The sequence below is a fragment of the Siniperca chuatsi genome, linkage group LG16 (genome assembly GCF_020085105.1).
Source record: "Siniperca chuatsi isolate FFG_IHB_CAS linkage group LG16, ASM2008510v1, whole genome shotgun sequence".
Lineage (NCBI taxonomy): Eukaryota > Metazoa > Chordata > Actinopteri > Centrarchiformes > Sinipercidae > Siniperca > Siniperca chuatsi.
Genome location: NC_058057.1, coordinates 28,472,193 through 28,484,091, shown reverse-complemented (window position 1 = coordinate 28,484,091; position 11,899 = coordinate 28,472,193). Strand labels below are relative to the sequence as shown.

Genomic DNA, 11,899 nt, shown 5'->3' with positions numbered 1-11,899 from the left:
TAGTTAGAAGCTAGTTAGCGGTTACTGAGAACTTTGTGTTCAGACTGAAGGATCCGCGACGCTGCTGAGACTCGGAGTCCAGGTGAACCGGAAACTCTAAAATAACTTGTAGGTTTCAGGTGGTGTTCGGACTGATCTCGTCGCCGCTTTAACAAACCAACGGCCTTCATTTCAGTCAGACCTCTGGTGTCGCAGCAGCGTCCTGTTGAGCCTCCGGCCAGAAAAGACGTGTGATTGATGAAACTGATGGTGGAAACACAGAGTTTTATAATGGCGTTGACGACAAAACGGTTTTTTAATGTCGATGCCTCCTGATCCACTTAACAAGGTCAGTTTTTTTAAAGGTTATATAACAGTGACTTCCTGTTTACATAGCTGACCGCGCCTGATTGGACAGCGCTACAGCAGGACACGAGACAGATGGTCTCATGTCCTGCTGTCAGGATAGAGCAAGAAGTGAACGTTTAAGTGTTTGTCTTTGTATCAACAGACCTGTCAATCAGTGTGGGAGTGACAGCAGCAGCATCCAATCATGTGGCTTGAACAGTGTAGGTGGGCGGGGCTTCATTTTGTGTATATATCTGGATCACAGGTTGGGCAGCAGTGTGAACATTATGAAACACCTGCAGTTTAACAGCTTATCCTACGGCTCCCCCATGTGGACAAACAGTGAACTGCAGGAGAGGAGAGGCAGACATGTTAGAATGATAATAATAATCTACTTTCAATAATCAATAACTTTATATAAAGCACTTTAATAGCAGCTGAAATTATTAATATATGATGATAAAAGCAGAATTTGACGCCTGACATGCAGACTGAAGATACTCTGCAGTTCATGTCGTCCATGGATGAAAGTGGTGCGATTAGTGCTCAAACTATTAACACAACTGAGAGAAATACGTGGATTAATTACTTATTGGAGGAACAGGAAATGGACGGCGAGTGCCGATAATCCACTCACCTCGTAAACAACTTCTCTCTGGCGGTTCAGGTTGAAAGATTAAACTTTCTATCCCAGCAGACACTGGGGCCGTCAGTCGGGCTTTATACTCGTAGAGCTGCTGTGCAGCAGGAACGTAGATGTTTCAGTTACTGCAGGGTAATGTAGTTTCATCCAACACAGTCTCCGATCGTCACGGACAGGAAATTAAACTCGAGGCTGTCTCGCCAGATGTAGATATGTATATGTATTTATGTAAAACGAAGCACAGACAGAGACATTTCTTCACAAACAGAATTTCACTTGGTTTATTAAGTGCTTAAGAAAGGCTTGCGTTTATTTGGAGAGATCAGAGCGGCACTTTTCAAAACTCCACAAACTGAACATCAGCGTGAAAAACTCAGAGCAACAGAACCAGCTGAACCTCGTGAAGAAGATGCTGCTTCACGACAAACGTCTGAGGCCGAACGTCGCTCACCAACAGCGGCTGGCGCGTCTGAAACAAGCGCTGACTTCATTAAAGTGGCGTTCTGACATTCCCGTCCACCAGCTTCTAAATCCAGTTTCCAGGATTTTGTGGGTATTTCCAGATCGCTTGCGAGTCTAGTTCCTGGTGCAGAAGATCTTTTTAGATTTTCTTAATGTGACCCGACTCTGTATCAAAGTGCCGTTTCATCTTCGCGTTTAGTTTGATTCTGAACCGGTTTGAAGCAGCATTAAACCTGCATCAATCCACAGTGTCAGGATTTCTGCTGGTCGCAGACACATTTAGATCGTTTCTCCGCAGTCCGCGTGAATTAGACGAACTCTGATTGTAAATCCAACAAAGAAAAACACTCGATGACAACAAGACAGCAGCGTCCTCGTCGTCAGTTAACCGTGGACGGAGAGCAAGGCGACACTTACTGCCATGGGATTTTTACCGGATGAAGCGACGTCTCCTTCGAGGCGTCTTATGATCCTCTAACTGTAAAAACTTCAACTGATATTCAACCGTCGCTGACCGACTGCACAGTAAAGGTAAAAAACTAAATCAGGTGGGAACCGGTCTGGGTTGGTTCTGAACTGGTTTCAGCTGGTTAGGATGGTTCTGAACTGGTTTAAGGTGGATCTGAAATGTTTGGTTCTAAACGTTTGAAAATTGGCGCTAACGTTTCGGGTCGGTGGTTTGGGTCTGAACTGGATTTAGTTAGTTTGGACATGAATTGGGTTGGATGTGAAGTGGTTTGAATTGGGTCTGAACTGGTTTAGGGAGGTTTTCATACTGGTTCTGAAATATATCTGGGCTTGTCTGAAACTGGTTTATACTGGTTGCAGACTGGTGTGGTTGGTTTGGTACTGGTTTAGGTTAGTTCTGAAGTGGTTTCAGCTGGTTCAGAACTGGTTTAAAATGGTCTTCCAACTAGTTACTGCTCACTCTAAAAAGAACTGATTTAGGTCAACTTTTAACTGGTTTAGACATTTTGAAATGGTTTAGGCTAGTTTTGAAACGTTTGGTTCTAAACAGACGTGGTGTGGTCTTGCCTGGAGAACCCAACGGCCTTAACAGCCAGAACACAACTGCAGCAAAACAGCTTCACAGGACTCATAAGGCAATAGATTAAGTCCAAGCGTAGCCCCCTTTCCCCCAGACAGAAGACTGAGTTGTTAAACTTGCGTTTTCCCCTTCGTACCAAAATGCATCACTAAAAGCCAGGTGAGAATATTCCCTCCTCTCATTGGTTAGATGTGTCTGGGGCGAGGAAGTAAACACAAGAATCCTATCTGCCCAAATATCAACAAGGCAACGTACTTCATCGTTAGTCCAGGTCAGACTTTGATTCGTTCTCCGGTCTCCTAGCAACTGACGATTTCACTCATCCACATCCCAGCATGCAAAGCTCACCTGGCTGCGGGATTCGTTTAGCTCAAACCTGCAGAGTTCGACTCGTGGTTTAAGTCAGATCGAGGTCAGAATTATTTTGTGAGCGGACCGAGACCGCTTCCTCTAAAAGGGTGTTTTGGTTTGCACCCGAGCACGACTGCTGTGCTGAAATCGCACCACGGAGGGAAAGGAACCAGAGTCGCCCTTAAAAACCACCAGTCCAGTCCAGCACGTCGGTGCTGGTTCCATCGCCCTGACCACTTCTAGTGTTTCGTTGTTCAACCTTTTCACAATCTGACGTTTAAATATTCACTTTGAAACGGAAGGGAAGGGAAGAAGAGTATGAATCAGTGTGCTATCAAACTCACAAGACAAAGAATCAGAAAGCAGAATTCAGCGTTTTTCCACCGACGGTGCTCACTAGCTAGAACATGAAAAACTGCGTGTTTCGTCTTCGGAGACTTTAGTATTCTGGGAAATGAGAGGACATCAAATGCTGACAGCAAACTTCGACAGACAGTTCATTCCAAAAAGAAACTGAAATGGGCGTCTTCTCACAGGTACAACTTTGGACCTGAATCACCACACAGCATGCATCCGTTCCCCAGCCTGGGGAACAAGTTGTAATATATTTCTGAATTTGGATTCTGACTAGGAAGCACCCCCCCCTCTGGCGTGGGAGCTGCAGTGTTTTCCTGCAGTGCTGTTTTTAAAAGCCCTGTGAGGTTGCGCCAGTTTTGATTTCTTCTGGAGTTCACTGCCGGTCTTACCGTGCGTTCACACTGTGAGCAACACAATCCTGAACCGAACAGGCGCAGAGGCCCGTTGAGCTGTGGGCTGGATTAGAGTCGAGAAACATGAACAGAAAACCCTTCCACCTCTCTTCCATCTGCCAACTGGACTTTGGTACGTTCTAGTGCGAAAACAATTAGCTTTTTAACAGATTAGTTACCTGACAGAACAATCTGGTAACTGGTTCCAACTCCTGCTCATTTTTGTGTTTCACCTCCATGTAAGTTTTACTTCTTTGGGTTCTTCAACTTAAAGAATCATTTCAGACTCTGGGACCTAAAGATGGACATCTGTTACTGTTTGATGTTGCAAATGACCTGAAATGCAGATATCATGTATAAATCATCTAGGGGTGTACGAGGAGCGCGTATCCGTCCCGAACTATTTCTGTCCGAACGGCCCGTTCATGTCGAGGACTCGCAGCCGCGGGACAGAAACTCTGGAGCGCCAGTTTCACCCGGAAGGTTCTGGCAGCGCACCAGCTGCTTCCTGTCAGCTGTAGCACGCTGGGGGGCTCGGCCCGGTCAGCTCCTGCAGCGCCGCTGCCTCCGAACGGTAAACCGAGAGGCCGGAGCCGGAGGGTCGTCCCTGACATTCAGGTCCTCTGTACGGGAGCGTCGCGGGTCCCCGGTCAGTTACGACGGGCGTACGAGAGTCAACCTGTAAGCCGACGCTGTTCAGCTGCAGTCGGGTTTGTCTGCGAAACGCGTTAAATGTCGTTTGCGGCGGGAACGCTCGGATGTGTCGATTAGCGGAACGAGACAGAACCAGACTGTAAGGCGAGTCCTCGTCCCCTCAGCGTCCAGGCCGCCTCTCGCTGCAGATTCAGACCGAGCCAAAGTTTACCGCCGCACATGTGCGCCCGCACTCGGTCTATACATACGGCCTGCGGGTCGCAGAGAACACGGGATTTAAGCACGCGGTCGAAGGGCTCGAGCGCCGCTACAGCGAGTCTTCACGCATTTCAGTCGTGCTGCTGCGTAGAAACCAGCTGATCGGGAGTTATCAACGGGTCGGCGTGTTACGATGGGGCGGCACTACATCTGTTACTTATTTATTCTTACGGACAATATGACGGCATTTGAGCGCATTAACTGTTACAGTAAGAATCATGGCCAATGAGCCGCTGTTGCATTTTTATATTTTTCAAATTAACTATAAAAATAAATTTTTTGTTTTCCTGCTTTCCCGAAAACCGAACCGTGATCCTAAAACTGAGGTACATACTGAACCGTGAATTTTGTGTACCGGTACACCCCTAATATCTTTTATATAAAATCCCAGCTTCTTTATAAATATTCTAAATAATAACAATAATATATATCTAGTTAGCTATTTAGCTGGTTAGTCGTGATGGGCATCTTCCTCCAACAGTGTCTGAGGACGGTTAGCTAATATTTCTAAACTTGATCGTTTTCCGCCTCAAGCGATTGTTTCGTCGACAAGCTGATTCTGACTTTTATCAGGTGACGGAAAGAAACATCTCATAAAATCCTGAACGCGAGCTGTGAAAATGCGACGCGCGTCTTTCTGAGCCACGTTTGCTTAAATGTCTTTTCATCATCGAAGTTGACACAAAGAAAAAAGCCGCACTGTTGACACAGTTGCCATCAGAGTCATAACAGAGCGACCAATCATCCGCCCCGCTGCTTGCAGTGTGAACGCCCGTTTAGGTTATGCATATACTTTAAAAGTGCAGGTTAAAAATTGTCTTTTTGGTGTTCAAGTGCATACATTTGTTCTCACATTTATGGCTTTTTAGTAACAAACTAGTATAAATGCAGAAGACGGTTTGGATCGCTCCTATAGTCTCTTGGTGTGCTTGGAGTTATAGTGGCTCCTCATGTCTTTACGGAGGCGGAACTTCTCTCCACAGACGCCACAGATGTACAGGTGGACGTCCATGTGTTTCTCCAGCTGTTCTCCGCCGGGGAAGATCTGGAAGCACACCTGGCAGATGGTCTCCCCGGCCGACAGGTGGGAGATCATGTGGCGGACGTGGTCATGTTTGAGGAAGGTTCCCTGGTCGCAGACCGGACACACGTAGCGCGCCATGCCTTTGTGCATGTCGGTGTGCAGCCTGAGCTGGCGCTCCCGCAGGAACTGCTTCCCGCAGGTCTGGCAGGTGAACTGCTTCTCCTTGGTGTGGACGGTGTAGTGCTCCCGCAGGTGGCAGCGCTGGTAGAAGCCTTTGCCGCAGATGCTGCAGAAGTGTTTGCGGCGGTGGTCCGGTTCCCCGCTCTCTCCCAGCAGCACCGGGCGGAACAGCTCCTGGTCGTGGCACGACAAGGCGTGTTCCAGCGCCAGGCTCTCGTTCTGGAACAGCAGACCGCAGTGAGAGCAGGCCAGGTCGGCCGCCTCCAGCAGGCCCTCCTCCATCCCCTGCGGCTCCTCCAGCAGGGACGCCTCGTCCTCCCCGTGGGAATCCGACTCGCCGCCTTGGGATTCGCCGCAGCGCTCTGCGTGCTCCTGGAGCTGGCGGCCTTTGATCAGCACCTGGCCACACCTCCCACAGGCACATATATGGCCCATGTGGTTGGACAGATAGTGGGCCGACTTGTCCTCCTCTGTTAACAGAGCACCACAGAGTTCACAGGGGGCACAGTCGGCATCCTGCTTCTCCTCTTTGACCTTACGAAGCTTTGCAGGGATTCCTGAATCTTCACTGCTGGACATGTGGCCTTCGAAAGGCTCACTGCTGTTATCCATGCCTGAGACGCCGGGCTCTGGTTCACGGTCCGAACCGGCTTTTTCCCTACGCGAGTCTTTATGTGTGGCGTCACTGAATCGTGCGCTACAGTCTCTCGCGGTGTGCTCACCGATCCGGACCACCTCTATCTCAGGGAATATGCTTTCTTCTGGTTCTGCCTTGATGGAGATACTCCTGGTCAACCCAGGCTCGCTTTCTGTTCCGGCTGCCACCGACCTGATGGGGAGGTCAGAGTCGGCCTTGGCCTCAGGCCAGTCCTCCTCGCCTTTACAGGTGACCCTGTGTTCCTCTATGCTCTCAGAGGCGGAGCTCTCAGCTTTACTGGAGTCATTGTCACCTTCCACGTTACCTCTTGCCGGGTGAAAGGCCTTGCGGTTGGTGCAGGTCAGGATGTGTTCGATTAGAAGCTTCTCGCAGCTGAAGACGAAGCCACAGTCGTCGCAGGTGTAGGTGCGGCCGAACCGAGGACGGTCTTTGAGAGTCGAACTCCTGCCGCTGGACCTCTTTCTCAAATCACAGGGTTGCTCGACTCCCCCGTCCGCCACTGGTGGTGCCACTATCAGAGGAATGTTCACCACCTCCTCTGCCACCACCGGTCTGCTGGCGGTCGCTGGTACAGCTGGACGCCCGGCGCTGCTGCTGACAGCTTTCGGTAAATGCTCAGCTTCCGGTGCAGCAGGCCTCTGCTGCTCGAACATGCGGACTCCAAACATCATCTTCCCCGCAGCAGGGCCGGTGGAGGAACTGGAGGAGGAGGAGGCTGAGGAGGACGGGGTGAGGTTGGAGCTCCTGATGTCCCTGAGATCCTCCAGCGAGTCGGGGATGTAGTACATCTGAAGGTACGCCATGGAGGCCTTGAGCTCCTCAAACTCGTAGCTCCCCACGACGATGCGTCCGAGGTACATGAGCTGCAGGATGAGGTCGAAGCACTCGGCGCTGATCTGCATGTTGCTGAGGTCCAGGCGGCCCGCCCCTTGCTGGTCCCGGATGAACATCATCCTGAAGTAAGAGCTGCAGGCCGCCAGGACGGCCTTGTGCGCCCTGAAGTAGATGTCACCGATGGCGATGAGGCAGTCGCACAGGAAGCCCCACTCCCGCTGGTTGTTGAGCTGCTGGAGGACATGATCGCTGTGGCTCGGCCTCGCCATCGCCCTGCAGACAGAGGAAGACATTAGCACAGAGATTAAACGGCTGCATTCTTCCTGCCACGAGGTTTCTCTGTGGTCGACTTTATTGCGTTGCAGAGTATTTCATAACGTTTGGCTGGTTGTGCTCGGCGAGGTAGAACCAGCGCTCAGTGCTGCTATGACTCATCAAGATCAAACGTGAATAATTAAGAGATCTGATTTCAGTCATTTAGCTCCCGTGTTTCATCCGAAAGGACGCTTTATATACGGGGGGCTTTTCAGACTGGATTATTAGTTTGGGGAGAAAAATAAACCTTGTTGGACATTACACATCGTCTTACACTCACTTAGATCTGTTCTGTGGATTTACTCATTATTTCTGAGGTTTGCTGTATTTCGTAAAGTTGAGTTTGTCTTGCAGTTTTACACAGAAGTGGCCACAAAAATGAAGTTTGATTTGACAAGAGACTAATGTTACAACTATCAGATTAAGTAAATTACACATCACAGCTACACAACACAAATCATTTATATAGTTTTTAATCTCTTTACAAAACTTTATATAATATTACTGTGAACTAATGGTGAAACTACACTATGAGCAGAGTTACGTGTGATGAAGGAAAAAGATGAATGACTGTGTGTGGTGTGCGACATCCTGCAGACAGTAAAAACCACAAGTGTGAACTGATAAACACACAAACACTTACTTCTATCAGCTTTCACTCAGTGCTGATCAGTGCTGCATGCACCGGGATCAGCACCGATACTGATACTGGATCAGGAGGCAACTGAGGATCGACATTAAAAAACAGTTTTGTCGTCAACGCCATTATAAAACTCTGTGTTTCCACCATCAGTTTCATCAATCACACGTCTTTTCTGGCTGGAGGCTCAACAGGACGCTGCTGCGACACCAAAGTTCTCAGTAACCGCTAACTAGCTTCTAACTAGCACTTCACTAAACCAGGTCGCACCATTAAAACTGAACAAACGAGTAAAGACTTCAGTCACGTGTAAATCTGTTGCTAGGAAACATCTGTAGCGCCGTCCAATCAGGAGCGGTCAGCTATGTAAACAGGAAGTGACTGCAGCATCAGGAGCTAGCATAACTTCCAAACATGACAGAAATCTTTGTAAACGTGTTAGTCTTGTTTCTGTCTGCAGACACGGAGACATCTGTTTGAGTTAGAAGGATTCACACAGTTTATAATGAGAGGGAATATCTGACTATGCTAAGCTAACTGACGTTATCTGCTCACGCTGTGTTATTTCAGTGAAATGTAGTTTAAAATCTTCCAGACCGACGTCGTTATTAAACATCATTTATCAGGTTTCAGCTCAGAGACGTCGACCGAGCTCCAGATCGCCTCTTTCGCTCTGAACGGCTCAGGTGTTAGCACGCTTCTGTAATGAACTGCCGCTATATAAATACAACTGAATAGTCCAGTCACTCCGCTTGTTGTCAGCAAACTTCTTTTGAGGTCCGATATCAAACTTCAAGTTGGTTTGTAGAAAAAAAAAATCATATTATTAGACGGACAAAAAAGTTTTGCTGACAGATACACATGAGACACGCCTACATGCGTCCACTGTAGTCATGTGGCCTGTTGTTTCCTGTGACACCTGACCCGCACCGGCCCACCTGACCCGCACAGGCCCACCTGACCCACACAGGCCCACCTGACCCGCACCGGCCCACCTGACCCGCACAGGCCCACCTGACCCGCACCGGCCCACCTGACCCGCACCGGCCCACCTGACCCGCACAGGCCCACCTGACCCGCACCGGCCCACCTGTTGCTGCAGAGTGAGCTCTGCTGCTGGTATGTAATGTGTAATAAAATATCTGACGGCACCGTCTGACTCCCATCGGCCCACATGCTGCGTTTTGCTGGATATTCATTCACATATTCATGTTCTCTACAGTTGCAGTGAATGAAGAGTGGAAACACAGATTATAACTCAACAGTTTTACAGTCAAAGCCTTTAAGTTAGTCCGAAGGGGCTCAGGATAACCACCGCTCTGCTTTATCTGTCTGCGTAACTCTTTAACTGTATTTAAACGTCTTTGTGTATTATGTTGCTTTATGTAAAGCCCTTGTTGTGGAAATGTGCTGTACTTTATTACCAATAAACCGTATTATTTGGTCAGGAGGTCTGGCCAGGTGTGACCTCTTGTGTCTGTCCCCCCTTTTTAACGGGTCAGGTTATAGCCAGGTGTCACAGGTTGGGTTCAGGTAAGAGACACATTAATGGGGTCACAGACCTCAACACCAAACAAGACTGAAATTCAATACCAGGTCACGGAAACCAGTTTAACACCAGAGGCACATTTAGAGAAAACTCTTCAGTTTGAGGTGTGCAGTGTTTACCTGTCACACCACACCAGACTCCGTTATAAAAAGGTGTAAAATAAGAGCACTTCCAGTCACAGTGAGTCGGTTTACTGTAACTGAGCTACGGCGGCTCGCGGCTCACCGTCCGCCCCCGCAGTGCCGCCGAGGGCACGCGGGGGGGGGCATTCACGCATTCACCGGCTGTCAATCGCCGAGAAAACCGCCTTGAGACAACCGACAGTGAGCCGTGCGAAGCGGCGAGTGTGAACGCAGAAGAGGGGAGACCGTGTGAGAGCAGGGAGAGGTCGGACACACTGACGAGCTAAAATGGAGCTCCGCGGCAGTTAGCTACGTCAAGCTAACAGCGGCTAGCATCGATCAGACCGGAAGGCACTGCGGGTAGAACTCCAAAATAAAAAACGACACAGCTAGATCGACGTAGTGAACAGACGGAAAGAGGACTGTACGGACTGTTTAAATGGGCACACTAACTTAAGTTTACGCTTGTTAAACATTACACAGTAAATAAGGTATACACGTTCATTTGATGCTTCTCAAGACGCGTTAGACCTTTACTGCGCTCTTTATTTTGAAATCTAACACCGGATGTAGCAGCTGTAAATGCCGCTAACCTGACGGTTACTGTGCTATCTCTCCCGCAAACAGTCCCGCCACCCCCGCACTGCCACCCGCATTCAGCTAGCGCCGAGAGCAGCAGGCCGCGGGGAGTTTTTTTTTTGTTTTCCCGGCCAGGCGGCTCTGAGGGCCGGACAGAAACCCATCGACTCACCGTGGGTACCGGAGGCCGGCGGAGGAGCTGCTGCTGTCGGCGGCGGGTGTGTGGATGTTCCCGGGGGTCTGGAAGTTTCCTCCCCGGAGGTTTGTTGTGTTCAGGCGGACAGTTGAGACGAAGGAGAAGCCTCTTCTTCTTCTTCTGCTCCTGCAGGATGAAAGAACTTCCGCACAGACTGCCGCTCCGTCAAGCCGGACGCAGCGAGCAAATCTGAAGAAGACAAAATAAAAGACTTCCGGTCAAAAAAGCTGGCCTTCAAAATAAACGTAATGCATTTCAGCCTGATTTTTCATTAAAAAAACATGAATATCTCTCTGTATTTTACATTTATTATACTGACACGGTAAAAAAACCCAGCAGAAACACATTTCCAGTTTAAATCACACAAATTCAACCTTACTGTTTTGTATTTTATGAGGTCATCTGATTACCGTGAGTCTGTGAAATGGTTTTAAACACGTTCCTCGCTGTCGGGACTCAGAGCCTCGGTTCTGGTTCTTCCTGTGACCGGATGTTTTTCTGATCAGCAGGAAACCCTTTCAGCTGATGTGAATCCGGGTGAAGTCTTCAGCTCGCGGCTGGTGTTGGGTCATTAGTCTGCAAAGCTGAAATAAACAGATTCCCTGAAACGTGACACGGCCACAGGCTTGACTGCAGCGCACCATTTAAAACGGTATATTTATACTGTTATTTCGAAAATCCAGACCGGAAGTGTCACGTTTTGTTTTCCGTCTCGCTTGACGCGGGTGAGTCGGGGCCGCGTGCCAACCGGATCCATCGGAGAGGAGGACCCGGGCCGAGGTCTCCCTCCGAGCTGGTCTCCGGGGGGGGGGGCAGCGCAGGAGGCCGCGGCTGTCACGCCAAGCCCCGCCCCCCGGGCGCAACGGGCCGTGCTATTGGGTGGTACCCGGAAACGCTGTTCCACGTCACATGTCCCCCTGGGTGGGATGAGAAGTTGTGCTCCTCGGTGTTTCCGGTCACGAACGTGTTTGTGTCCGGATTGTGACGTCACCGGGGCGGCAGGTGCAGAGAAGCCCTCCCAGCATGCACCGGGGCGTCACGTTCAGAGCGGAGGTTTCTTCCTGCTTCCTGTCCGCCGCTCCGACGCTGCAGTGACTTTACAGATTCAAACACACGAAGAGTTTCTAAAATCTGCTTCGTTATAAATTAAACTCCAACAAGTTCAGCTGAATCGATCGATCGATTAGTCGACCGATCACCGATCCCTTCCTGGCTGCAGCTGCTCAGATGTGCAGATCTGCTGCTTTTCCTCTGAACGACTGTAATAACTGTGATGTTTGTTAATAACGTCGAGCTTCGGACTGTCGGTC

At 49.4% G+C, this 11,899-nt stretch overlaps 1 protein-coding gene across 1 annotated transcript; it reads right to left on the bottom strand.

Moving 5' to 3' along the window:
• Positions 1 to 1,227: 1,227 nt before the first annotated feature.
• Positions 1,228 to 10,759, bottom strand: zbtb1 (zinc finger and BTB domain containing 1). The gene is made up of 2 exons (XM_044168159.1): positions 10,566 to 10,759; positions 1,228 to 7,461 (listed from the first exon to the last, which is right to left on the bottom strand). The coding sequence occupies exon 2, from the start codon at positions 7,455 to 7,457 to the stop codon at positions 5,403 to 5,405; it is 2,055 nt and encodes a 684-aa protein (XP_044024094.1). The 5' UTR covers positions 7,458 to 7,461; positions 10,566 to 10,759; the 3' UTR covers positions 1,228 to 5,402.
• Between the last annotated feature and the right edge of the window lie 1,140 nt (positions 10,760 to 11,899).